At 42.2% G+C, this 26,931-nt stretch overlaps 1 protein-coding gene across 1 annotated transcript in view; it reads left to right on the forward strand.

Moving 5' to 3' along the window:
• The window catches only part of LOC119461027 (regulator of nonsense transcripts 2-like), a 59,928-nt gene that overhangs the window by 13,333 nt on the left and 19,664 nt on the right, over nucleotides 1-26,931 (forward strand). The window contains 29 exon segments of the mRNA XM_049672356.1: nucleotides 313-481; nucleotides 574-683; nucleotides 1,089-1,121; nucleotides 1,691-1,775; nucleotides 2,492-2,568; nucleotides 2,631-2,711; nucleotides 2,796-2,825; nucleotides 5,187-5,306; nucleotides 6,174-6,221; nucleotides 6,830-7,042; nucleotides 8,316-8,450; nucleotides 8,452-8,541; nucleotides 9,185-9,224; nucleotides 9,317-9,381; nucleotides 10,166-10,252; nucleotides 11,004-11,085; nucleotides 12,148-12,273; nucleotides 13,527-13,639; nucleotides 14,138-14,223; nucleotides 14,511-14,619; nucleotides 15,640-15,697; nucleotides 15,791-15,846; nucleotides 16,978-17,094; nucleotides 17,231-17,332; nucleotides 18,599-18,682; nucleotides 20,434-20,577; nucleotides 22,156-22,215; nucleotides 24,739-24,877; nucleotides 25,683-25,819. Of these exon segments, the coding sequence (XP_049528313.1) occupies nucleotides 313-481; nucleotides 574-683; nucleotides 1,089-1,121; nucleotides 1,691-1,775; nucleotides 2,492-2,568; nucleotides 2,631-2,711; nucleotides 2,796-2,825; nucleotides 5,187-5,306; nucleotides 6,174-6,221; nucleotides 6,830-7,042; nucleotides 8,316-8,450; nucleotides 8,452-8,541; nucleotides 9,185-9,224; nucleotides 9,317-9,381; nucleotides 10,166-10,252; nucleotides 11,004-11,085; nucleotides 12,148-12,273; nucleotides 13,527-13,639; nucleotides 14,138-14,223; nucleotides 14,511-14,619; nucleotides 15,640-15,697; nucleotides 15,791-15,846; nucleotides 16,978-17,094; nucleotides 17,231-17,332; nucleotides 18,599-18,682; nucleotides 20,434-20,577; nucleotides 22,156-22,215; nucleotides 24,739-24,877; nucleotides 25,683-25,819 (2,796 nt within the window).

Here is a 26,931-nt window from a genome sequence, read left to right on the forward strand (position 1 = left end):
CCACATCTTCCAGGGTCGTGTTAGCGTCGTGTGGCTGAGAGCAGTGTGTGGTGTAAACAGTGCGATCGGTGAGACCTCGTGGCTGCGCGCGTTACTGATTGTTGTGCACATTCGGTGCCTCTAACGGATAAACCAACGCCCACCGATGGTGAGTTTAAACTATCTGCAGTCCAACAATGTTTTCGTGCTTCTCCGAAGAAGACGATATATTTGTTGGCTGCCGTCCACGCTGGCCGCAGCGAAGACGATGAAAAGACTCGCCATTTGGGACCGAGCACGCCTAACCTTATTTCTTCTTACACTGGTTTACAGGACTCGGAGAAGAAAACGGAAGTCAAAGGCAAGAGCTGGCGCAGAGAACGGGAGGAGAGAGGTCGACGACTGCAAGCCAGGGCTTTGCAAGCTGAAAAAAATGACCAGAAATGTGCGGTTCCGTGTAGCAATAACGTTCCACCCGGTGCCGGTGGCGATGCTAAACAAGGTACTGTAGCCTGCCTCGCTGTCCTGCCGACCCATTGTTGCTGTAGACTTGTTAAAGACATGGCCTGATTTCCGTTTTGTCTCTGTTCCCAGAAAATGATGCCATCTCTGCCAATGACAACTCTGGTGACATGGTGTCGAAACGGGCGGACAGCCTGCCCCCAGAAGAGCCATCAGAAGAAGTGGCTCTCAGCTCAGTTGAAGTAAGGATAATGTTTACTGAAGGAACTTAGCTTAGACTGAATATTGAATTCTGCACATTTATTTACAGTATCGTATCTTTTCATTTAAGTTATTGTATCATATAAACCAACCATTTATTTATTTATTTACTTATTTTACATTGTGTGGTGGTGACACAGCTACTCTTATCGCTAAAATACGATACCCTGACCTCCGTTATCTATATTATTATACCCAACCATGCTATGCAGCCAGGCGACAGGCGTGCAGTATGAGAGATTTCCTGCCTTTTAATTATGAACATGAACACACTGTCAAAGGGCAAAGGTTACCTGCTGACATTAGAGTCACATTCACCCTGCAGGAAAATATGTTGCTCTTTTTATTTCTTAAGCTTCCTCTTATTTTTATTATTTTAATCACAGGACGATGCTGCTGCTGTGGAAGAAAGTGAAAAGGTGGGTGAAAGGCATCTAACATTATTATATAGCGAAGCTGTTCAGTGGAGTTCTGCAATGGCTTCCGTGCACCAGTGAAGGACGCCGTGGTCAATATCAAGTGTAGATGTAGCGCAATGTGTATCGGTGCTCCACGTTTGCTTTAAAACATAATGATTAATGATTATAAAATAAAAGTTCCATTGGGTATAATAGGATAACAACCCATATGCACGTTTTTTTGCACCAGTAATCCGCAATTTTTGTTTCTCTTGTCACATTATACTGGCTCCATCAGCTAGGAGTTTGTGCAGCTGCAGCGGTGAAAGCTGATAGTGTGTTGCAATGCAGCCTGCATGGGAGCCGTCATTAAGAACAGCAAGCCACAACCGTGCTTGAATGCAGCAGTAGTTGCTGCTGCGTGCGAGTGAGGCTGTGAGCCTACAAGCAGACTCCTTGTACTTCCAAAGGGCGTGAGAACTCGTTTGTACAGCTTTGCTGACTTTGATGTAGCAGATGTTGGACTGGCATACATCTGTGAAGGATTTGTTTCTGCAGTTTCTGATACTTGTGCTTAAATTTTGTTCAAGGCTCTCCTTGATGCATACACGGCAGAAATTCAAGAGAGACTGAACTTCAAATCAGAACTTCGGAGCAAGAATTTGACAGCTGCCGGTAGGGGTGTTATTGCCATATTTTTGTTTGATTGAAGCATTTTTTACCATTATGCTCGGTGTGATAAAGATGTGGGTAGGTGTGAAAATTTGGAGCAGATACAATAGTTAACACAGAAAATTGGGCTAGTTGGAAGTGTGACACGAAGTGTAAGTGAAATATAAAAGTGAAAAATGCAGATTGATACATGGGCAGCCTACTGCATTAAAAAAAAAAAAAAGGTAACAGCTGTGTGAGCACAGTGTCAATTGTGCTGTCAAATAAAGAATTTGGTTATCTTTGTCTGTGACGTTGTGTTGTTGTGCATACTGTTTATTAAACAGTGTCAATAAATAAATACAGTAACAGTAGGACAAAGCACACTGATCCAAACACCCTTCTTGATTGATGTCAGTATTGGCCAATAGCAGCCACAAATGGGAATCTGCTATATTACGAAATAAAGCATTCAGAAAAGCGTGAGGAGCAGGCTTCTATGGAAAAGAGCGTTTGAGAAAAGGCGACTTGGCACCCCGCTTGCGAGCGCTGCGCACGACTGCAAAATTTGGCTGAGATGTTCACAGCTGCGTATGCTATCTGTGGGCTGTCTTTTTCCACCAAGCCCTAGGGGTAGTTCAGGACCGCTTTAGATTGGGCAGTGGGGCTGCAGGATTACATACCAACTTTCATAAAATTTTTCATAAAGTTTCCTAAGAGTGCTTCTTTTGAAATTACAGGCAATCGTCCAGAAGAGGCATTCTTCAGCAGGCTTGACTCGAATCTGCGGAAAAACACAGCTTTTGTAAAAAAACTGGTGAGCACCGTCACATTACCTTGCATGCAGCCGACACTCATGAGAGATATTTTTTTATGTAGAAAACTATCTCAGAAGCCCAGCGGGACTCTCTCCTGAAGGACATGGCCGGCCTGAATCTGACCAAGTACATCAGTGAAGTGGTATGGCACTTGACAAATGTCTTGTAGTTGAGAAACTGACATGGCAGTGAGATGAGATGATCACTCCTTGTGTCTTGCTTTCAGGCGGCTGCCATAGTGGAGGCCAAACTCAAGGTAAGTCTGAAGCCCAGAGGCCTTTTTTTTTTTATTACTGGAAGCATAAGGGTGAGTAAACTAAAAATGATTGAGTACATCATGTCCTCCCCATAAATTGATAGGCGTAACCCGAAGACAGTGCTGTGGACTAGAGAGCAAATGGAGGTAGCTGATATTCTTGTTGAGATTAAGAGGAAGGAATGGAACTGGGCTGGCGGCATAATGCTTAGAGCAGATAACCGGAGGTTTAGTAACAGAATGAGTTCCATTGGAAGGGAGACATGGCCAAGGATGGCAGAGGGCTAGGTGGTGTGATAATGGGAAATTTTCAGGCATAGGGTGGAGTTAGCTTATGCAAAACAGGCGTGATTGAAAATCACTGGGAGAGGTCTTCATTCTACAGCAGACATAAAATAAAGACACCAGCCTGGTGGTGATGAAAATGCAGCACAGGGGTCTTAGATGCGGCTTAAGTACCACACTGCATATGTGGCAGGTGTTTCAGTTAATGTGTTAAGCCTTTTACAGAGGCAAGAAGGGTGTATGCAGGCTGTACCCAAGTGCCTTAAGGCTTGTACTATGTTTGAGACCCTTAATTTAGAGAATGCTTTAGATTAAAGTGCTCCCTCTTTCACAGCAAAGCTGTTAGCATGTAGTTGGTCAGCCTTTTTTGTGTCCGCGTCTGTCGGCAAAAATTTGTGCCGATCTCGGCGGCAGTGCAGGGCCAGGAGCAGTGGCTCATACCCCCGTAAGGCAGAGGCTTCAAGCAGTCAGCAAAGTGAAGTAAATATTACATACATTCTTTGGAATCACGCATACAACATACAGAACAGCATACGTTTCAATAAAGAACAAGCACAAAGCAATAATCTGAACCACATAATTGATGATAAGGCACTTTTGATAACAGTGCGAAGCACGTAGCGCTTCCTGTATACGTTTCCCAGTAAAGATTACTGTTGCACAAGCTGCCGACGCTGACGGCAGCTTGCGACGAGGGGAGTGACGTCCTTAGCCTTTTGTATATAACAGAACCAACCTAGCAACTGATTTCGATGTTGTTGCAACACCATTATGTGCGGTGGCGTGCTGTCAAAATACCATTACTCCCATTACTACCTTACTCTAAATTACCATTACTACCATTACTCTAAAGCAATAAAGCATTGCATACTCCCCTGAGCAGTTGTGGTTTTCAACAGCTTCGCTGGACATCCACTTTCACAGCGCCAAGATGGCGAGTCAATTTTTTGTGCATCTGGGGTCCTTACTATGTTTTATAGATTGTATGCTGAGTGGACTCCTTGGCAGGATTGGACATTTTTAGTAAACTAGCATGATGTGTAAATTATGTACCAAATGTCATGTAAATAGTAGTACCAGGTATGCATGACTTTTCTGGCTAAGCCACTGACTTGTTCGCACCTCAATTTGGGACAAACATAGCATTTTGTGGTGATTGCAGTTTATTTGCACGAATCCTTGCTTTATTCAAAGTAAATCGAATGTGCCTAGTCTGTGGTGGCACCAAATAAAACAAGATCTAGGATTTCTGACGACGAAATGTTGGAACTGGCTGTCATGGTACTTGCCCTATTTCACTGTTACAGTGAGCAATAATGCCACTGCTCTGTTCTCTCTGTTTCTAATTTTTTACTCTGGCATCCCTTCAGACAACACAAACTTCTTATTTATCCTGGAGGAAATGACCAAGTATTGCATTTAAACCTGGTTACTGATCTGCATTCACTGCCAAACCTGTACTTCAGCGAGCTACAGGCTTATCTAGAAGAGCTGCATATACCTAATGCTCCTTTCTACGCAACACTGGGTGTAGCCAGCATCAAGTAAATTGTGCAGGAGAGGCTTCTCTTACATGTGTGCTGCACCTGCCCTGCTTCTCTCGTATGTTCGCTTCACAGATTTGGATAGTTGATTAGCAATAAGCAAAATACTCTTCATTGTGGTCTTCAGTTGCAAGGCGAAATGCAAAAAATGCTCGTGCACTTAGATTCAGGTACACATCAAAGAAACCCAAGTGATCAAAATTAATCCAGAGCCCCCACTTACAGTGTGCCTCATAACTGGAACATGGTATTAGCACATAAAAAGCCCGAATTTAATTTTCAATCTAGAATTGCAAATAAAATGGGAATGTTGTTTATCTCTTGCTAGGATGAATGGATTTGTTACTGATAATTTCAGCTTTATATTTACTGATTTTCTTTTTTTTTTTTGCAATTGCATATGACTATTATTTTGATAATTTTCTCCAGAAGAAATCTAATGAACACGACGTGCCACTTCCATGCAATTAGGAAAATTCTTACTTCATTGTCTTATCACTCCCTCTGCTTTCTTTTCTTTCTTTCTTTTTAGATGTCTGACATCCAGACAGCTGTGATTGTGTGTTCATCTTTGCACCAGCGATATGCAGAGTTCTCGACACAGCTGCTTGAAAACTGGCTCAAGGCGCTCCCTCTGAAGAAAGACGACAAGGTTGGTGCTAGACCTGCATTATCAAGCTTGTGTCCTACTCAAGTTGCTCTATCTTGGACACACTTATCATTAATAACTTGATACATTACAAATCCTTTCATGAGACAGTATATTACTACTTCCTATTCTAAATACTTTCTGATGGTAACTTGTTTCTGTTACGTTGTCTTTTTTTTTTTTTTTCCAAGAAGCATGTATGTCTGAGGATAAATTAGCCTTAATAGTCTATGTAAGTCTGCGGTACTAATGGCTTTTGTATGTTTTATCAGAACACCTTTTCATTATTGGTAGCATTGTCTTTGATAATCATGGCTAGTTGTCTACATGTTCTAGAAGACACATTTTTCTGAATGCAAAGATGTTATCTTGGTAGTGTAGCGGAGGATTGGAACTTGAATGCTTCTTAAAAGTAACAAGCATCCTTTTTTTCAGTATTTAGTACTTCTGTACTTTCCAGAGTTTAGTATTTGGTAATATACTCAACAATCTTTATTGTACTTGCCGATTTCTTTTGTATCTTCCTTGAATGTCTCATGCCTGTTTGGCCTATCAGCTGACCTGCTATGCATTGAGCAAACATATGCCGCATTTAATTAGTCATTGCTAATGTGGAAGTAAGTTTTAGTGAAGTTTCTGCTTACAGGCACCTAAAAATGAACAATACCATGTACAACATGGGTTACAACTAACTAGTCGAATGACATGTTCGACATGTTTGTTTGTGTAAATCAATGTGTGCAAGCAAAACTACCTTTAGGCTAGTTATGTCAAAGCTGTTGCTTTTTGAAACGCTATGTTCTTTCATGCTGTTGTGTACATGTTCAAAGTTGTACCATGCACATATTTACTATATGTTCTCTATTTCAGGCTACTAATCTGAGTAAGATCAGAGTGGACTTGAGATTCTTTGCTGAGGTCAGTTTTCTTATGGTAACTTCATTTTTGTGCATGCACCTGATTGTGTCAACTTCAATTCATTAAAGGGTTGATGAGCTAAAACATGACATGTTAATAAAATGGTAAAAGTTAGGGAATGTGCAATTTATTGCACAACTTGATTTTTATAACTTAGGAAATTTTTTGCTTCATATCCAGTCTATTCCAAACACATTATTTTTCACAAATGTGCCTTGCAATTTAGTTTGGAAAGATACTCACAGTTCATGCAATTGTAACCATGGAGTGTTTTTTTTTTTTTCTTTCTTTTTTCTCCACAATAAGGAAACTTACACAGTTGTAGTATTATCTTACGTCATGACTTGATGTTAGTGTTTAAGTGGGATTTAGGTTCTGCGTAGATGAATCTCGTGCACCGTTTTTATTTCTTTATACTGTTAATGCTACGGATGCCTGTATCTGGTACATCCATAAAACTAACTTATCTGTTACAATATTGTACCTGTTATAGTATGTTTATCTTCCATTTCAGCTGTTCATATGCTTGCTTTGAAATATGAGCTGCCCGAGTTATTGAAAATGGGAACATGTTTACATGATGCTGTTCTTTTTTTCTGCATTCGCAGCTGCTTGCCTGTGGAGTGTTTACTCAAAAGGAAGGTCTGCCAGTGCTAAGAAACCTACTTACATTTCTAACAAGTAGTGACCGTGAAGAGCACAACAACCTAAATATCCTTATCAGCTTCTGCAAGCATTGTGGCGAGGACTTTGCAGGATTGGTTCCTCGCAGGATTCGCATCCTCGCTCAGAAGTACATTCGTGACGTCCCGATAAGCGACGTAAGTAACAAGCTCTTTCTTGGTGAAGTTTTTTTCTTTCCTGGATGGCACAACAGAATTCAGTGCTATATTCTGTGGCCTGCGTAATTGATGCTGTCTTACTTGTAACATATGACTATGAAAGTGATCATGATGTTCTGACAGTGCATCATGATGTGCAGTGTAGTAGTCTACTAGCATAATGTAATATGTAAGGTATAACTTTGGCACATTTACTGACTACCTTGAAATGTGTACTAACAAAGCTTTCTAGAATTATGTGTGTAATGTACTGCATGCAAATTTCTACTTCCTTAATAAAAAGACAATTGTTTAGAAAACGTTTCATATTGTTCTTGCTAAAAAAAAAAAAGACCTCTCTATTCATCAGATTGGTCAAAAATGAGTGCCCATTAGCTCCAGCTCTTCTCATTATTAAAGCATTGTTAGATTGCAGCACATCGCACAGGCTTAAACAAACCATAGGTCTGCTGCAGTGACTACAGCACAGGAACACATGAAAAACAAATAACAGGGACAGACACAGACAGCCGTCTTTCCCTGTTACTTGTTCATCAGTTCCTGTGCTGTAGTCGATTAAATACTGATTACCAAAATATCCTGTTCTTATACCTTGGGGCATAGGTCTAGGTTAGATTGTCTCATAGGTCAAAGGCTGGAGGGATTTCCCAGGCTGTGTTGTCACGAAGGCCTTTGGCCTCAGTGCATAAAACAGTAAAATGTGGTTAGTTGTATGAGCTTTTCTTGGGAAAAAATGGAAACATGCTGCACAGCATTGAAACTTTGGTATTTTCATGTTTCAGGCTGCCACTCTGAAGGGAGATTTGGCAGCTTAAAATTAGGGAAACAGCAAATCACAGTTGTTCACAATGCCATTGTGAACAAAAGTGCCAAATTTCTTGTTGAAGTCAATTTGCATGCTAATAATATTGTCAGTGACCAAATTTATGGCTACGAGTGGTGCTGGCTAACACTCCCAGGGCTTGGTTTAGTAGACTTATGCAAATGCCCTATAAAGTGAATGTAGGAGGAGCTGCTGCCGTAGGTCAGTTGGTTGAGTGTCACACACGTCATTCGGAGGTTCTGGGTTTGGCTCCCATCAGTGGCAGGTTGCATTTTGTTGCACAATATTTTATCGTTTCTTATTATGTAAAGAGCACAGTTCATTTTCTTTATGCTTTCCTTGCCTTCATTTTCTGTTGGATTCATGTGGTAATGCTCACCAATATGTGATATCAATTGCATAAACCAACATGGATTGCTTGCATTGCAGCTTTTGACCCCGGACAAGCAGAAGAGTCTGCAGAGCATCTTGCGCGAGTACTACCGTTCACTCTGCCGGCACCTGCTGCGTGACCACCAGAATCTTCGTGGCATTGAGGCACACAATCGCCGCGTTCTGCAGACAAAAGGGCGAACTCAGTGGAGAGCAGAAGGAGAAGTGTGAAGCTGCTCACCTGGCCTTCCAGAAACTGCTCACAGGAACTCAGCAGTTTGCAGTATGTGACCACTCTCTCACTCATTCTTGTTCTTCATGTCTAGCAGACGTGTAAATAAAGAAGTCAGATAAAATGGCTTTCCCACTAAACCACTGTTTTGTTAGCATTCATATTTCACAGACATTTTCCATCTTTTGTTTAATTTAAGCATGTTTGGGTGCAGTATTTGCCTGTTTTGCTCAGAATAAACAGAAGTGTGCATATTTTGGGGCATTGCTGCAGTTCTTATTAAACATACCTCTGATTTCATGCTTTTGGGTATTTTTATTGATGCAGACCTTCAGTTTGTCGCCTTTAATACAGAGATGGATATTTGGGCTCTCTGTTGGGTGCTCAAAAGAAACAGGGTTAGGATGTTAGTTTTTTGCAGTAAAGCTGTTGTTTAATTAAAAGGTCAGTTCTTACGCCGAAAGTACTGCTGTATTTAGAAACTTCTGTCGCTTTTGTGTGTACTCTTAACCATCTTTTCGTGTGAAAGTATTGCCTTATTTTAATCTGGGTTAGAACTATAGTTTACATCCACATTCTATGGTATGCGGGTGCAGTATTTATCCTGATTCTGGTGCCCTTTTTTTAGCTAAAGTGGAAAACTTGTTCTATATGCATTCTTTTTGCATGGCACAATAATTATTTCCTTTTTCAGGATGTTTTAGACGAAGATGTTCCTGACTTGCCACTTGAAGGTGAGTGTGGTGTCTTCGCATGTTGCTGATGCTGACTTTTGTTGGGCCGTCAGGGGGAAAAAAGAGGTTAATTTCTGCTTTGTGTTGACCAGAAATTGCTACACTGGAGACTGACGCTGCTACCCTTGACATCCACAATCGGTTCAAGGGCGGAGAGGTAAGGATCATTTTAAGGTTGTTTTCACATCTGACTGCTATAGAGCTTGATATGTGTCTACTGTAAGCCAGTCTTGCTTTTCAGTGTGTGACAAATGTTATCGCGATAACAGTTACGTGGACACTCCAGGCGAATTTTCGTTGTTGGCGTCACCGTGAGGTTCCGTATGAAGTCCAAGTGCGATAACGTCGAGACCACACGCCTTATACTGTAGGTTCGAAGCAAAGCGCGCGAGGTTGAGCTGATAAGGACGGTGGCTTGATCCTGTGTGTGCAAGGAAGCGTGCCGTCTTGTCACGCGCATAAGGGGGGCGGGGGGGGCATAAGATGTGTGTGCATTAGGAGGGAAGGTAGGGGAGCAGGTTAGCTCGCTTTCTTCTTCTACTCTGGCCGCAGCTGTGCATAGCGCAGCCATGCGCACCCTACCTTGGTGCAAATGGTGGCTGCAAAGGGTAGGCAATCCAAACTAGGCGTCTCTTCGAGTGCTCTGTGTTCTCACATGCCTAGTTTGCGTTGAAGTGACAGGCAGCATATAGGAGGGCAATTTGCTCGCCGCTGCTGATGCTCTTCATCATGTCAGCCCACAGTCATCGAGTGGCATATGTTCATGTTTGCCTGTACATGTGTGACGCCATGCTTGTTAATTTAGTTACTGAATGTTTACAGCAATTTATAAGGCCAATAAAACTATTAACCTTACTTCGTATTGCTGTCTAATAATTCGCTATAGCAATCAGTGCTTTGCCTTTCGGGCAGAACTGCACCTTTTTCTTTTTCTTTTCCAGCTGGATGGAAGCAGTTCGCTGTGGGAAGACGAGGAGTCGCGCAGTTTTTATGAGAATCTCCCTGATCTCAAGGCATTTATACCTGGGGTATGCATTTTTGTTTTACCACAACTACACATTTCAAGAGATGCCAATATTTCTGTGAATTATACAAACTGAGAATGCCTCTCACTTCAATTTTCGGAGATAGCCCACTTGTGTCCCTGACAGACATTCTTATGTCTTCAGATGACACTGGCTTTTTGGATAAACAGAGTTATACAACTTTTGTTGCTATTGATTTTTTATCACCTTGATGCTATTACATCATAGCCTAAAGTTGTTTTAGTGCCAATGACCTCATTTAACTAACACCTATTGGAACAGTATGGTTCAGCAAGTAGACTTGAAATAGCATCACTAAAACTTCAGGATAGGAGCTATGCAGGGCAAAATTGGCACGGTTGCCTGTTGTTTTTTGAAATTTTATCGTATTCGAGTTCTTATACTTTTGCTTGCTTCACCATTAGCAGGTAGGGAAAGGGCATGCTGCCTTTCCCTGCCTGACGCGTGGTGCACTTTATTGGAATAGTTTGAGGCTTTCTGTGTTCCTGCAGCACTTAACTCTTTAGATTTGGTGCAAATTGAATGAGGGACGAAAAAAGCTGACAACATATTGGCACAACACTCGTGGTAGTGTCACTGTCAAATAGAGAACTTGGCTTCATTGTGTTATGCTGCTGTAATGAAGTCATTAGCATGCATTTATTTACTAAAGTTAATCAAAAGTTGGTTAGTAAAGCATGCCTAAATCTCATGGCTGGCTAGCTGCATTTTGTCTTCTTTTTACTCACGTCAGATCTTGTTCAAGGACAGCGTACAGGCTACCACTAGCACAGTTTCGTCTGTAGAGGAGTCTGCTGATCTGTCTTTGGAAGAAGGTAAGTACATTTTTAGTTTATTATGGATTGAGTCAGAATGAGGGCAGACTGCTTTTTGAAAGCAGAAAATGTAAGAAACAATTTTTATTGTACACCCCTTCAAATTCCTCTGCAAGGCGTCTTTTCATACATGTGAGTTGCGTGACGTTTGTGATAACTCAAGGGTGCAATGGTGATGTCTTCCAATGTTGAAGAAAAGCGTCTGATGCCTTATGTATATCGTGTTGGAGAGACATTGCCTTCTGAAAGTTCTGGATTATGCAGAAATTGGCGGAAAAGAGCAATTTTATTCGGGAAATAACTTGTTCTTGGGCTAGTTAGTTGATACTTGGTGAAGCCATTGTAGAGCAAATAAAACATACGCAAGAACACAAAAGATGCCTGTGGTATTGGGTCTTGTGTCCTTTGTGTCTGCTTTATTTGTGCAATGACGGCTCCACCAGTTTCGTTCAAGTGCGTACGGGGGCAAAAATGATAACCCAGTTTATGATTGCACTTACTGTTTAAGGTACCTTATGCACAAAGCTTCTACAGAAACAACGTAGTATATTGTAGTGTTGTAGGGACAACGAAGAACAAGACAGTCGCACAACTGTGAGTCACAAAAATTAACTTCTTTATTAGGCAAATTTGAGCCCAGGAAAGCAAGTAACTCTCAAGCACAATGATAACGGCGAGCGCAGTCGTCGATCATCGAAATCAGATCTACAGGTCAAGTGCATCGGCTATTTATACACGAGTTATTGTACATTCCAGCATGATCGCGGGTGCTTATGCACATTCTATAATGTACACCACTATTCATGTTGCATGTGCAATCTTATTACAGACGATGTTCATTTGCTATGGAATTGGCAAGAACATTCGAGAAGGTTCTGATACGTGAAAGCACATCTTGCGCAGAGCGATAACCTTGTAACAGTTGTTAGTCGGTGATAAACTGTCACCGGAAAAACATAAACAATGCACACATGTCAATATTCAGCGGAGAGTATACAAACTTATTAGCTGTGTACCTGCCCTTTATTCCTAATTCCTTTCTTGTTTTCTTTTTGTCTTCAGATTTGCAGAAGTTGGAAATGGAGTGTGCCCTCGAGATCGAAGAGGAAAGGGAAAATGCCCGCCTGGACAATGGCTGTAAAGTAGAGGAGAAAGACTTAACTGAGACGTTGCTGCAGGAAATTGAAGGTCGGTTGCCCACGAACTGTTAAGCGGACCGGAAATTTATTAGAATAAAACGGAGTTCGAACTAAGGAGAGCCCCTTTAAATATAGCGCCTAATCAATTGTGCAGTACAGCGCGCAGAACCAAAACTGTCGCTAAGCTCGCATTGAAAAAGTCTTATCTTTTCTCCATCAGCACGTGATGACATGTGCTGGAAGAAGCCTAGGTTCCAAGTAAATTTCATGTGTGATAATATCGTGCCTCGCACCCATAGCAAAGGTATCTAGCGATGCATCGAACTTCAGCTTTGGCTCGGGTTTCTTCGAAAAGTGGTTCATGGGAGTGAGAAATTTTGTTCCCAGGACCAACAGAGCAGTTCGAATTGTCCATGAATTTGAATGAAGAGATGTTGAACTATCGGGATTTCACTGTATACAGTCAGCGACCGATTTTTCGGACATGCCCGATAATTTGGACGCCTTTGTGGCACCGGCACTGTACCTCATAGAGTTAATGTATAAGAACGTCTGAAATTTCGGACGCGAAAAGCCTTTGCCGTCTGATTTTCTGGACTTTTTGCCATGACCGCAGGTCCAAAACCACCGCCTCAAACGGGTGCTCTTGCACGCCGATCTGCTGGCAGCTGTAGCCACCACCGAGGCAACGCTAGGCCTAGCTACTTAGACGTTTGCTACCAAGCTTCTTGCTGTTCGGTGCCGTGTTTTTCATTCGAAAAAATTCGCCGCTGTTAGCAATGGCGCCAACTCCACTTTTGTAATCATTGCCAATGACTTCGAAGCTTGGCAAAGCACAGTGTGTAGCTTTGCCGGTTCCCGAAGGTCAGCTTCGCATCAATACAGAAGTGTTATGCTGTGAAGCATACGCGAAGTATTGCGGTGAAGCATACCACGAGTGGGAAGAGCAATTGTCACGGGACACAGTGTGTATTCCTTAATTATACACGCGTGTACCCGCACCGATAAGCCTAATAAATATACTAGCAGGCCTTTAGAGCTATTTCGGACATGCCTGTAGCGATTTGAGGCTTTGAATGCAAAAATGAATGCATGCCTAAAAGCCATGCATTCATTTGTTCGGACTGCCCGATTTTTCGGACATTTTCGCGGCCCCTAGGGATTCCAAGGAATCAGACGTTGACTGTATTATTATGCATGCAAGTGTGATTCTGCTGCTTCTATCAGTAATCCATGCTAGTCATTTCCCTGGATGGAAAGCGTGCGAACTTGGCTCTGAGTTATTGATTGCATTCTGTGCAGCGCCTGACGAGGAGCCCGCACCTGGCACTGGGCCAGGCACTGCCAACAAGCTTCTCTTGGATGGCTTTCTGAACTCGTTACTTCACTGTGTCAGCCGGGAAATGGTTGATCAGGTGAGTGTTCTTGCTCGCTTCTGTTGTGTGGTCACTGTGTACATATTGTAATGTGGCAGTAAGTAAATGGGGGTGAACAGATGACACAAAGAAAAAAATGAAAAATTTTAGAGATATGCATGACTCACAGCAGTTACACATCATAGACAGCATCATAGACTACAGTGATGACACAGAGGTATAATGTTTTCGTGAAAGTAGTGATTTATGTATGGTTCTTCATTGAGGTGGTCTTCAGCAGAATTGGGCGTTGTGTCATTGTGTTGATGTCATCTTTGATCACAGCATTCACAGCAATTCACTGTAGAGGAGCATCATGATGTTCTGCTCCTCTGCCGCAGAAAATCAATCGATCGACCAATAACACACTATGGGTGGTCAATCAGTAATACTTCCTAAGTTAAAGAATCCACGAATGCTCTAGCTAGGCATGTACATCAAGCTGTGTATGTAACCTGATGTTTCTCTCTCTCTGTTTTTCTTCTTTCTTTTTTTCAGGCTGCGGAGCAGTTCTGCATGAGCCTTAACACCAAGCCCAATCGTAACAAGCTAATCAAAGCCCTGTTCCTTGTTCCCAGAACAAGGTATGTTTGTGATTGCTTTGCATAATTTTTTTTAACTTCTGATCATTTATTTGCCTTGCATATATCAATGAACATTTTTCTTTGTCCATACATGTGTAGTACCTGTTTTGATTATTGCTATGAGGTTCAAAGATTTTTATTGTAAACAATATGATTGAAATACTTTCATTTTTTTATGTTTGAGAAAATTCAAGACCTCTCTTTTCCTTTCTTTTTCGGAGTACAAAATGATGGAACAGAAAGTTAAAGCTGAAATTAACCTTTACTGCATTCTGGCCACGATGTAGGCTGGACCTGTTACCCTTCTATGCCCGATTTGTGGCCACCCTTGCTCCATGCATGCCAGATGTGGCCAATGACCTTGTCAGTATGCTGAAACAGGACTTCAAGTTCCATGTGAGTACACTGCTTTGTCCTGTAGTGGTGCACTGGCAATTTGAATTTCGACATATTAAAGCCAATAATTTAACAAAAATATGGAAAAATCTCAGATGCACCCTTATTTGTTTGGTGAGAATATCCAAAGATAGCTTCAGGCCTTTTATTGATACCTGTCGGCTTCTACAAAAGAAGCTTTAAGCTGCAAAGAAAAAAAAGTCTGTCCTAGTCACAGAATGTTTTTTCACAAACTTTGTCCTTAAGCATGCCCTTTTTCGCTGAGCCATCCTACATCTCACCATGTGTTGATCATTATAATATTTTAAAGTTGAAATGCCAAGCTTCCACGCCAATTTGTACTTTCATTAGTTTGTGTGAAAGACGTCATTAGAATCGAATCACCTCCCTGCCTCCTTCAACAGAAATTGGGTCAACACGTGTTTGTAATCTACATCTTTCTACAACAATGTAGTACTGCTAATGTACTACCTCTCTATAATGCCGCAATGGCGTTGTAGGCATCTGAAATGCAAAAATAAACAAAGTGTCAAGTGCGCAGAAAGTTCCTTTACAACCATGCTGGTTGTCTCTGCAACACAGTGTCCCACATTTTATGGAAGCTTGTAGAACATTTCGTATTACAGGGATAACATTGCAATGTGTGGATATAAATGGTTCAGGTTTATTGGTTTCTCGGGTGTGTTCTGCCTTGTGGGGAACTCTGTGTGTTGTAATGCTTTTATTTTATTTTACTAATGAAAGATGGTGACATGTCAATAATACATTTTGCTATCAGATAGCTACACAAGAGGTCAGAATGCAGCTGTTTCCCTTGCTAATTGTTCCAGCATAAATTAATATTTTAGGACTGGTTGTATCACGGAACCACGATAACTGTCCAGAAGAGATTAATCAAGTATGTTTTCGTAGTGTGTAGTACTTGCTCTCTGATTAGGCAGACTCTGTTCCATACTGCTTAATTTTAAATACTAGTGAACTAATTTCTTTCTTGTGTGTGTTTGTGTTCTTGGATTTCAGCTGAAAAAGAAAGACCAAATAAACATTGAGTCCAAAGTGAAGACGATGAGATTTATAGGTAAGAAGATTCTTGAGTTCACATTAGGCATTAAATTATGCCCTTACCACACTTTTATGTATGCTTACGCTGATGCACTTTTGTTTTGTTTAGGAGAACTTGTGAAATTCAACATTTTCCCCAAGTCGGACGCCCTCTACTGTTTGAAGGTAAGTTGTACCATACCTGCCAACTCTCCCAAATTGTCCAGGAGCCTCCAGAATTTTTCTCGCATCTCCCGATTGTATGGACGCGACCTCAAATCTCCTGAAAAGTGGCCGCCACAGCACAGCGTTTTTAAATTTTTTTTTAAATTTACGCCTTGTAGTATAACCATATGAGAAAGCGGCGCGGGAGCAGTTAGTCACCAGTATGCACCTTGAATTGTGGTAGCGACCGCCGGCACAAGAGTGTACTAGCCGGCGCCACCATGAAGGCGAGAAACCAACGGGCGCTGCCATATTGGATTTTCCAGATTGGCTTGTCTCAGGCTGGGTCGCGCGTTTTTAGCAATTCAGTCGTTATATGAACGTGAGTGCGCTAGGCTTCAGTTGGCTTTGTCAGGTTGTCGAGCGAAGTGCGAATGTCGAACTACGCTTTGTTTCCCCGGGTTTAGTTGGAACGATCGATGGCATTTTCAAAAGCCAAGAATAAGTACCTACTCGCAAGTATTTCTGTGATCATACACAACTGAGTTTCTGTGCTTTGTCACTTTGCGTAGTCGGGGCAAGTATGGGCTATGTACCATGTGTGCCGTTGCACACGGCAGCAACAATAGGGGCTACTTCATGTTGCTATTTTCATGTAGCTATTTTCGTGTAGCTATGTTGCTATTCATGTAGGCATTTTCATGTTGCTAGGTTGGCAGGTATGTTGTACCTCCGCCTCCGCCCTGGTGGCGTGCCTTGAAAACGTGTAACCTTTATTGCGGCTTTTGAAATCCGTTTGAGGTGGTCGCTCTAAGTCCGTATCATAGTCGCGGTTGAACTGGAGCGGGGCACACGCTGCCTTGCGCCCAATTTGGCCACGCTTCCGTGCCTTGGCACTTCGCATGTGTCCTCTTTTTACTGTGACCGGGTTCGAAGCGTTCGTTGCAGCAGTACGGCGATTTAAAAAACATTCGTTATATCTGGAAGAAGTTTCCATAGGGAGAGTTGCAACATCGTAAATGCACTGAAATGTCATTATGACCGATAGATCATTATATCTGGGACCGTTGTAGGTGGGTTTGACTGTATTAGGTGAATATATTTAAAATACTAAGTTTTTTCATAGTTTTTTTTTTTTTTTCATTTATGCAGAACCTTCTCCTAGACTTTAGCCATCACTACATTGAGATGGCTTGCAACCTCCTTGAGACCTGTGGTCGTTTTCTGTTCCGATCACCTGAATCGCATCAGAGGACGAAAGTTTACTTGGTAAGTGTCCCTTTTGTTTTTAAAGGTTGTTTTTGCTGAACTAAACATAACTCAACACTAAACACAGCTTTAGTGTGACGACCAGCTGTCGAGCGTTGTGTCAACAATTGACAAACTTTCTTGCACCTTCCCCCAGGAACAAATGATGCGAAAGAAGGCTGTTCAAGCGTTGGATAGCCGGTACATCACCATGGTTGAGAATGCTTTCTACTACTGCAATCCCCCTGAAGCACCCATGGTAAGCACACACAAATTTTTCTTTGTTGACATTTTTTTTGGTCTCGTGCCATACCTGCCAACTTTCCTGAATTTTTTGTAAAGTTTGCGAATTCGGTCTTGTTTTACCATTTTACAAATGTTGCGTCAAGTTTTACGAAAAATTCTGTTTTTGTAAAGGTTTTGCTTTTCGATCTCCGAACTATTCGTTAGAAGTCTGCTAGCTAGCAGTGAAAGAACGCCAAGGGGTACATGGTAGCTACAGCGCGACACACACGGTCAAAAGGAAAAGGAGAGGGCACACTACAGCACTGCACTGCCATATTGTGTCCCCATCTGTTCCTTTTGTCCGTGTCTGTCGTGCTGTAGCTACCATGATGCTTCACCAAGCTGCCCAATTTTCAATCTTATTCAAGCCAAGGGGTACTTGCTTCGAGCGAGTTTGTTCGGGCGAATTCCTGAAGCAGGCGAAATCTGCAACAGCAAAGTTGCTGAAAAAACATTTGTGATCTAACAACAGTGTATTGCTTGTCAGTCTCTGCTGTTGCAAGTTTTCTGCTGCTTGTGTTCTACATCTAAAGGTAAATTATCCTTAATAAAGTGCATATGTATCCCACAAAATGTGTGCACGTAGACCAAGCATTTAAAAAAATTCAGGCTATCTTAACAGCTTTGCTGTAAAACTTGGACGTTCCAGCCCCCATGTGGGAGCCTTGTTCATAGGTGAACAAGGCTCCAATGGGGGGGTTGTAATGTCAAGTTTTTAACCTTGATCACAGTTTTCAGGTGAGACATGCACGTGTACAGAAGTTTGAAGAATTGGAGTAAGGGTGAAATGTGAAAGTCGTAACAGTGCAGTATTTTTCAGCTTTCTTATTCACCTAATTTGACTTGCGTTACCTGGGGAGGAATTCTGTATGAGTCCACTGAGTGGACATGTCTATTTCGTCTGCTGCTAAAGTGCTGAGTGGCTGTGGTGCCTGACTCCTGTTGAAGCACACCCCAGCCCAGCCAATCAGAGCTTCAGTAGCAGACGAAATGGACATGTCCACTTGGTGGACTCTTACAGAATACCTCCCCAGGTTGTTTGGTAATATGGTGTTGATCTGACAAAACAACGAGTGTGGTTTGCGATCAAGAGACCTTGAGTTGTCGTGAGTGTGATGTGCAAGTTTTTTTGATAAGGCTTTGTTGTTCCAAGACATTCAACATTTTTTCCACGCTTTTTTTGATGGAGCAGGAAGCAACATTCCTTCATGTCCATTCGCTTCTTCCTTTCTTCTTGCAGTCTGTTCGTCCTGTACGACCACCACTGCATGAGTATATTCGCAAGCTTCTTTACAAAGACCTTGCAAAGAGCAACACTGAAAAGGTATAACTGTTCATTTGTCAAGTGGCCCACAATCTGATGGTGACGGCAATTACATTGATGTCATTGCCGTTGGCTCTATGATGTCAGCAGCAGCAATTCTTCAGTCCTTGTTCACAGATATTTCATGAGGAGCTGGTGATGCTGGCAGCAATAGTGCACAAAATGGTTGCTTTTGGGACTGTAGAGCAACTGCAGTAAAAAAAAAAAGAAGTGTGTGAAGGGTAGAATGAATGAAGGGTAGCGCCACAATGGTGTAAGCACCAACAGATGTTGAAGGCCTGCAAAGGCCAGATCCACCTTCTTAGGAAGATCACCTCAAATGAGAGCGCATGATGGGAAGCATGGAGCTGATATCTGTTGTTGAATATGTGTGTAGCTCTACTCTCATTAAGAACGTGTAGCATCGCGGGAAAAAAGAAATGGACAAAAGAAGGAACACGGTTTACACACATTAAGCGCTAACTATCAACTGTTTATTGCGAGAAGAACGTGACCATATTTATACCTTGCCACAGGCAGTACTGCGCATGACACCAAGGGCGAAACCACACTGACAAAAAATGTAAACACGCACGTTTCGTGCCATTCAGATACACTATTTCCCTGGCTGTTAAGCTGATAGAGGCCATGCAATGCACTTTTTTTTTTAAAACTTGTGATGCAGTGGGCCTCAATAATGAGGCATGTCATCTCATTATTCGACTTTTCAATGATCGTGCACTTTTTGAACCTTGGTCTGCAGCCGCAATCATCATAAAGTGCCAACATACCCTCCCGTCTTGTTATTTATGTCGTTAGCATGCTCGCGGAGCCGGTCGTTGATGCAATAGGCCGTTTGGAAAACCAACAAGCCCAAGTGGGAACCCTACTTAAGCTCTACTCTCACTGTACTTTTTACAAGTTCTTGTGTGAAAGCTTTTTTAAAAAAAGTATGTTGGGACAGTCAACTAAGACTAAATGTTTTGACTCAGCATAGTTCAAGAGCCCTTTAACCTTTGAAGTGCCATGCCTGAGTATACTTGCCTGGCCACCAATGCATGCCCCTGATTGTGCCTGAGATAATTAGTGAACATGAAACATCACCTGGACTGGCTGCACCATTTACTCACAAGTTGGTTAAATTTAATATTTTATAGTAGGTTTTCTGTTTGTACAACAGATGGCACAACAGAGCTTATCGACTGTCAATGTTGCTACCCTCTTTTGTTTTCCGACATGGTTAACCCATGCAATATCCCACAGGTTTTTGGAACAGTGCCGAAGTTTAAGAACATTGAACAATGTAGAAATTCAGGAATTCATAAACGCTGATTAAGAGGACCTTGATGTTGATTGTGAGGTGTCTTCAAGCAACATCGACAGAAACAAGGAGGCCATGTTGCCCGAGGAACTCTAATTATACAAATCAATAATGAATTAGTGCATGCTAATTGTTTTTGTGTTCTCAGCTTTCAAAATTTTGTAAAATGTTCAGCAACATATCATCGTTAAGTAGCATTTCCTGCTATTGTGCTACTCTGACAGAAATTGAATTTGGTGCAGTTCAGAAAAACACCTGGGAGCCAAAGTAGCTGCGAGAGATAATTAAAATCAGAGGGCTTTTTGGGCCTGTCGGACTTCGACATCTGAACGAAGCTTGTGCTGCCAAGAACGTGTTGCTGTTAAGTCACAATAACTAGCTTATATGTGCAGGTTTTCATTCTCTTTTGTTTTGTCACTTGAGTTGTTCTGCTGATCCCTCTGCACCACAGATCCTTCGTCAGATGCGTAAGCTGGACTGGGAAGATCCTGACGTGTCTGCCTACGCCACCAAGTGTCTAGTGGCCATCTGGCATGTCAAGTACTACAACATTCGGTGTATGGCCAACCTACTGGCGGGCCTGGTTGCATATCACGTAATGTTCATTTTTCATCTCTGTTTCCTTCTCAGGCTCCATTCAGGGTTTCTTGCTTTTTTTTTTTTTTCTGCATCAAAATAGGAATTCTTGTTCTTTCTCACAAATGTTGTCACTAAGCAATAATTTGTGCATGAAGGGGACCATAATAATGTCCGACCAACTGGGCATTTTAACAAATGGAATGTCAAGTTCCCAAGACAAAAAGACCTCTTTCTGTTGTTTTTAACTCTGTAACTCCCAAGTACTGGGAAAGTGTATGAAATATCTAAAATGTTTAGTCAATTTCTTGCATGTCATTTTCTCAATAAAAAAAAAAAATTAGTGAATAATTGTATTGCTTATCCCTTTTATTCAATGGAAACATTTATAAGCTGTCAGCAGAGTCCTCGAACCACAATAATGTCTACAACAGCATTTTCTGCGCTTGTTGGCAATATTGGCACAAACTGGCAGGACAGATATCGCTCCACCTTGAGGTTTAAAGTATTAAAGGCCAACTACAATGAAGTCTTAATTTGGCTAGTACATCTTGTCCCAGTACATCTTGTCGAAGATTTTTGTAGCAACACGAATGCTGCCTAATATTGGAGGTCCTGGCAAGAAGCTGGCTGGTTCTTTGGATTCTGTGTCATTTCTGGTGATTGGGAATTGCAGCAGTTTTTTTTAATTGCAGTGTTTTCTGAAAAAACGTCTATTTTTGTGAGCTTTTCGTTACACATCCACTCACTTCAAATGTAAATTTTTCAACAGGGGCTGCGCTATACCTACACTAACTGAATGTAGCTTTTTACGCTGTCCAAAATTTTATTGCAGTTGGTTTTTTAACTCTTTCCATACCGCACCCATTGGGCATCATTATCTCGCTATCGATGGTTTGAAACGCCGCTTTCGAGACCTTCCGCGCCACTCACGGACACGCTGCGCTAGCGGATGTGAAGGAGGAGAATTATATTTTAGTTTTCTATGAGTTCGCTTTTTTCCCGCGAGGCGGTGATTTTTAAACGCACTCCGAAATTTTGTGATCGTCAAAGCAGAACACAAAAATGTCCAGCTCCGGAAACAGCACGCGCGCTCCGGGAATCACAGATATCGCGATTCCATTGCCTCTGCGGCTGATCTTATCGATACATCGAATAGCAGCGAGTCAGAGGACGCTGGCTTTTCGTCGAACTATGAGTCTGAAAGCGATGACGACGCAAACCAGCCCGGAACACCGGTGGCCGCAGCCCAACACGCCAAACTGTAGTGCTTACAGTTAAATTTTTGTAGTGGAATACCTGTTCAGTGAAAAATTTTTTCGGAAATAGTACCTAATAGACGGCAATACATTTTGTATATCTCATAATTTTCTTAGTAGATACAAGCGTGTCCTTACAAACTTTGTTCAGTTTTATCGCACAATCTTGATTTTAACAATGTATGCATTTTTTATGACACGTACATACAGCGAAACTGTAATTTGCACTACAGTTTTGCTGTAAACACTCATTGGGGAATGAAAATGTGTAATAATGATGGTAAATAGAATTTTGCTTCGTAATAAAAGCACAGCTAATGTCACGCTTCTTATTACAGGAAACAGTGGGCCCGCAGGTTGTGGATGGTGTTCTGGAAGACATCAGGCTTGGAATGGAGGTGAGTAAAAAGTGCGAACAGAATGCTGAATGGGGCTATGAGCCAACCTGTTTATTGTAACGTAAGACCAGCATAGCTACGTCTTGTGAATTATTTTTAATCATAACAAAAGTTGCTGCGAGGGTATCTACTGTCGTTTCTCTTGCAGTGAAACTAGGTTGATCTTTATTTTGAAGTAGTCCTGAGAGCAGAAGTGCCAAGTTTGAGCAGTATCTCTGAAACTTCTTTTTTTCTTTTTGTTTCAAGGCCATAGTGTCAAACCTAAACATTTTTCGTTTCAGTTTTTGTTTCGGTTCAGCGAAAATGGTTTAGCTCCGGTTCAACTCCAGAGCGAAAATATAATGCTTTAAACCGGTTCGAATTGGTTCAAGTTCATTTGCATAACCATGGAATAATTAGACGAAAATAGCATAAATTTGTTTTGTAAAAAAGTGCGATGCTGCTTCTAAGCTGCACGGAAAGATTACATGTGTTGTGCTTCTGGCAGCACATAGTAGTTACAAAAGATTTTTTCAGATCCAAGACCACTTCTGAAATCTATGTGAAGTGAAGCTTTAGTGAGAGAGAGGATAATTTATTGAGGAAACCTAGAGTGTGCTGCTCTTAACTGTAGAGGGAAGGGAATGATTGGTAGGAGGAGTAATGATGAGGATAGGCAGTAGGATGTGACTATGTGTTCTTGACCAAATGACCCATTCAGAGCTTTGAATCTAAGTGGGTGTGAACCAAAAATTTGGAGAGAGCCTTTATGGCTTGCTTCGTTCATATTACAGTCAACGTCCGATTTTTCGGGCTCCCTAGTGGCCGCGAAAACGTCAGGAAAATCGGGCAGACCAAAAAAACAAACACATGCCTTTTACTGCCCCCAAGGGCTTAAATCGCCACAGGCACATCAGAAATTGCTCTGAAGGCCTGCCAGTACACTTATTGGGCGTATCGTAGCTTGTGCTGTGCTAGGAGATGGCGGGTGCATGCGTGTATAATTAATACATAGTGTCCCATGAAAATTGCCCCTTCCCACTTTTGGTATGCTTCACTGCGTAACACTGCTGTGTTAAGGCAAAGCTGACTTTCGTAACCAGCAATATGCAACGTGCCGTGCTTTCTGAGCTTCCAAGACATCAGGATTACAAAGGCAGAATCGGCGCCATTGCTAGCAGCGGCGAATTGTTCCAATGAAAAACACGGCCCCGAACAGAAAGAAGCTTGGTAGCGAATGTCGAAGTAGCGAGGCCTAGCATTGCCGCGATGGTGTATTGAGGTAGCATAGTTGAGCCACAAGTTTAGGCAATGCATGGATGAAAAGCTCCACAAAAAGTGGCTAGCCTGAACTGAAAACTATATTGTTTTTTTTTTGGAGCGAAAAAATTAGTAACATTTCAGTTCAGTTACAGTTCGAGCTAAAAGTAAAGTTATTTTCTGGTTTTCGGTTTAGTTTCTGTTCGATACCCTGGTTACAGCAATCTTTGGTTTCTGGGCAGTTCTAGAAATGATGCTGCATGGTAACTGTAGGCCACCTGTAGAATTGGCTTACTTCAATTGTAGCGTCGTAATGTTGTACGTCTATTTAATGCTAAATTTAGGACGCATAATTTGTGAAACTCCTTGAAAACAAGCATTGACAAAAAATGTTGTGTTGTGTGCCATATGATACAGCAAGCATCGTGCAACACTCATTGGGCGTGGTAGGTCCCATCGTATCTACTTTAGAAACCAGGCCTTATCGACACATTGGATTTGGCCTCAACTGTCTTGAAAAGGCCACTGATGACAAGTTTGGAGGGCATGTTGTCATGCCTTATGCTCAGCTACTAACAGCCTTTAGTTGCTATGCTTGGGCATACTTCACAGCAAACAATTTTTATGTCTCTAATGACTGTTGCCCACCATTTATAGAAGAACACAAGCCTATTCCCTGAGGCCAGACTCATCCTCGGTGCCTGCTTATAGAGTTGGTAAAATTAATCAGGCTGCACTGCTTTGAGGCCTTTGGAATGGCTTGCTGCTGTCTGTCGATACAGCAGCAAGGTCAGCCTTTCCCATGCTGCCAGCAATTAACAGATTTAACGATACAGCACCTTCAATTATTCTCTCCAATTCCACGCAGTGCAGGGGAAGGCACAGATTGTGTCAGCCAATCGGGAAGGACCACTGACTGTGAATATGTCTTAGTAAAGGGCTTGCCATCTGTATGCTGATAATCCTTTCGTTATTCTTCCATTCATCCATGTGCAAGGGAATTAGTGGTAGACAATAAGCACACCCTGCTCCTGCATCTCATTCCTGGTCGACTGATGCAATCTATAACTTTCATTGCCTCGCACGGAGTTGGTGAGGTGAAGTATAGAGTGGTTTATAACTAGTTCCTGTATTGTTGAGCGCCTCTACAATGAATGTCTCTACAACGAAGTGACCTGTATAACGAATGATTTCGGAAGCCCCAGACAATTCGTTATGAAGGCGTTCAACTGTAGTTTGCCAATTTAGTTTGCCACCCTTTGTGTTGTCTCTATATTCCCCCAGGTTAATCACCCAAAGTACAATCAGCGGAGAGTGAGTGTGGTGCACTACCTTGGCGAGCTTTACAACTACCGGATGGTTGAGTCATCAGTCATCTTTAAAGTTCTCTACTCTTTCATCACCTTTGGTGTCAACGTCAACGGTGAGCACTGGCATGTTGCAGCTTTTGGTGAAGTTTGTGTGGGAGAGTTAGCGATTGGATTGGTCATTTGTGAGACATGAAGCAAGCTAACCTCCTTTTTTGTTTTGTGCTTATGCAACCATCAGTATATCTGCAATTGAGTTTTAAAAAATGAAATAAGAAATTTAATGCTTGAAACCTGTAAAAGTGCAATTTTTATGGGGAGGGGCCTACTGATTCCCATAAAGCAAAAAGGCATGCAAGAAAGAATTGAGACAGCAAGTGAACTCGACAACAGCTTGAATTAATTAAATATTATGATTTCCAGTAGTCCACATTTGAATACTAGACATCATAAAAAAGTGGTTACTATTTCATTTTTTTAATCTGTTGAGATAATACAAGTTCTACATGCATATTTTATTATGTATTTAGCAGAAAAGGAAGCAAGTTGAAAACTATTCAGCTGAACAGAATAAGCACACTGTTCAGGTTTTGTGCTATATTAAATTTTTCGTTCTTCCTTTTCTGGCTTTGGTGGCATGTACAGTCTGTTTCACACTTAGGGGAAAACTCAGAGCGCCTTGCAAAGCGCTCTGAGTTTTACCTTAAGTGTGAAACGGACTGTACCACTTGTGCTGTCACCAAGATAGGTCATTCAGCAGTGGATGATGGGGAGGAAATAAAACTGTATGGAAAGAATTGTTAAGCTATAAGTGCACAAGTTTCTCGTTGAGCCACCTCTTCTATTGGTTTGTTACCACATGTTATTGCAAGGTCTCGGCCGGTACCTTTTGCTGCCATTGACGAGTGATGTCCTTTTCAGGGTCTCCAAGTGCCTTGGATCCGCCAGACAACCTCTTCCGCATAAGACTGGTCTGCATACTGCTTGAGACCTGCGGACAGTACTTCAACACAGGGTCTTCCAAAAGGAAGCTCGATTGCTTCCTGGTCTTCTTCCAGGTAAAACAACCCTGCCATGGGACCTGAGCATTAAGTACTAATGCCTCAATGTGGTTATAAAGTTTACCTGTGAATGGCATGCTAATAATAAAATCCAGGTCTCATCATTACACTCGCTACATGAAAAGTTCACACTACACAAAGAGCACAAGTGCACTAATGGGAATGATGTGTGGAAGTGGGCTATGTGACTACAACAAACAAATTTCTCATATTTAGAAAAATTTGTGACCAAAAGTGCAGTAAAATAAATTACAGTGGCATGCAAACTGATCCCTCTATAGTCCAACGTGTGTGCCCTGCGGCACCGCCTACATGCATGCGCATGTTTCGCCCGAAAGGCGAAGCATCGATTGCGATAGCAGATTAGTAGACAGCTATACGAACTATGGTAGTAGCTTTATCGGCCGTATAAACTTGTAAACAGTCGCTTACTAACTAAATAACCAAGCACGGTGTGACGCGCACGCAGGTAAGCATGAACACATCTCGCTCGATGACCACGCAAACTCGGTGTCAACATGCTGGAGTGAGGCGGCGCAGGCAATAGCAGCGAGCGAATTGACCTCCGTGCCGTCTCTCGCTTTAACGCGAACTAAACGTCGAAAGCACAGCGCATACAACTCTACCGGCACTAGTTGCACTTTGCCCACATCGCAGATCGCTTTGAAGATGAGGCCCGCGCGGGCGCTCACTTCGTGCACGTCACAAATTGCTTTCACGATAGCGCCCGAGCGGCCGCGCCGCAGCCGCTGTTGTCAACAAGATGCTAACGTCTCGTCGTCTGGGGAAAATGACAATCCGCTAGACAGACTGACTCCGGGGACTGCTTTGAAAGTAATGGATGCTTTTCACCTCATCAGAAATGTTATCAGAACCCACGACAATGACATTGCGACGACTCTTTTAACAGACTGTGAGACTCGCGTAACGCCTTTGCTTGCCATGAAGCGTAAGAAATCCAGGCTGACTGCCTTCTGGAAATAAAACTTCCAGTAAGCGCAAGCTTGACGACTTTGTCATAAATATGCAGTGAAATTGTGATAATTCAAACCGCTTCATTGCGACGGTGCATGTGCCGCAAAATGAGTATTTCGCGATCGGTCGGGCGC

The sequence above is a fragment of the Dermacentor silvarum genome, chromosome 8 (genome assembly GCF_013339745.2).
Source record: "Dermacentor silvarum isolate Dsil-2018 chromosome 8, BIME_Dsil_1.4, whole genome shotgun sequence".
NCBI lineage: Eukaryota > Metazoa > Arthropoda > Arachnida > Ixodida > Ixodidae > Dermacentor > Dermacentor silvarum.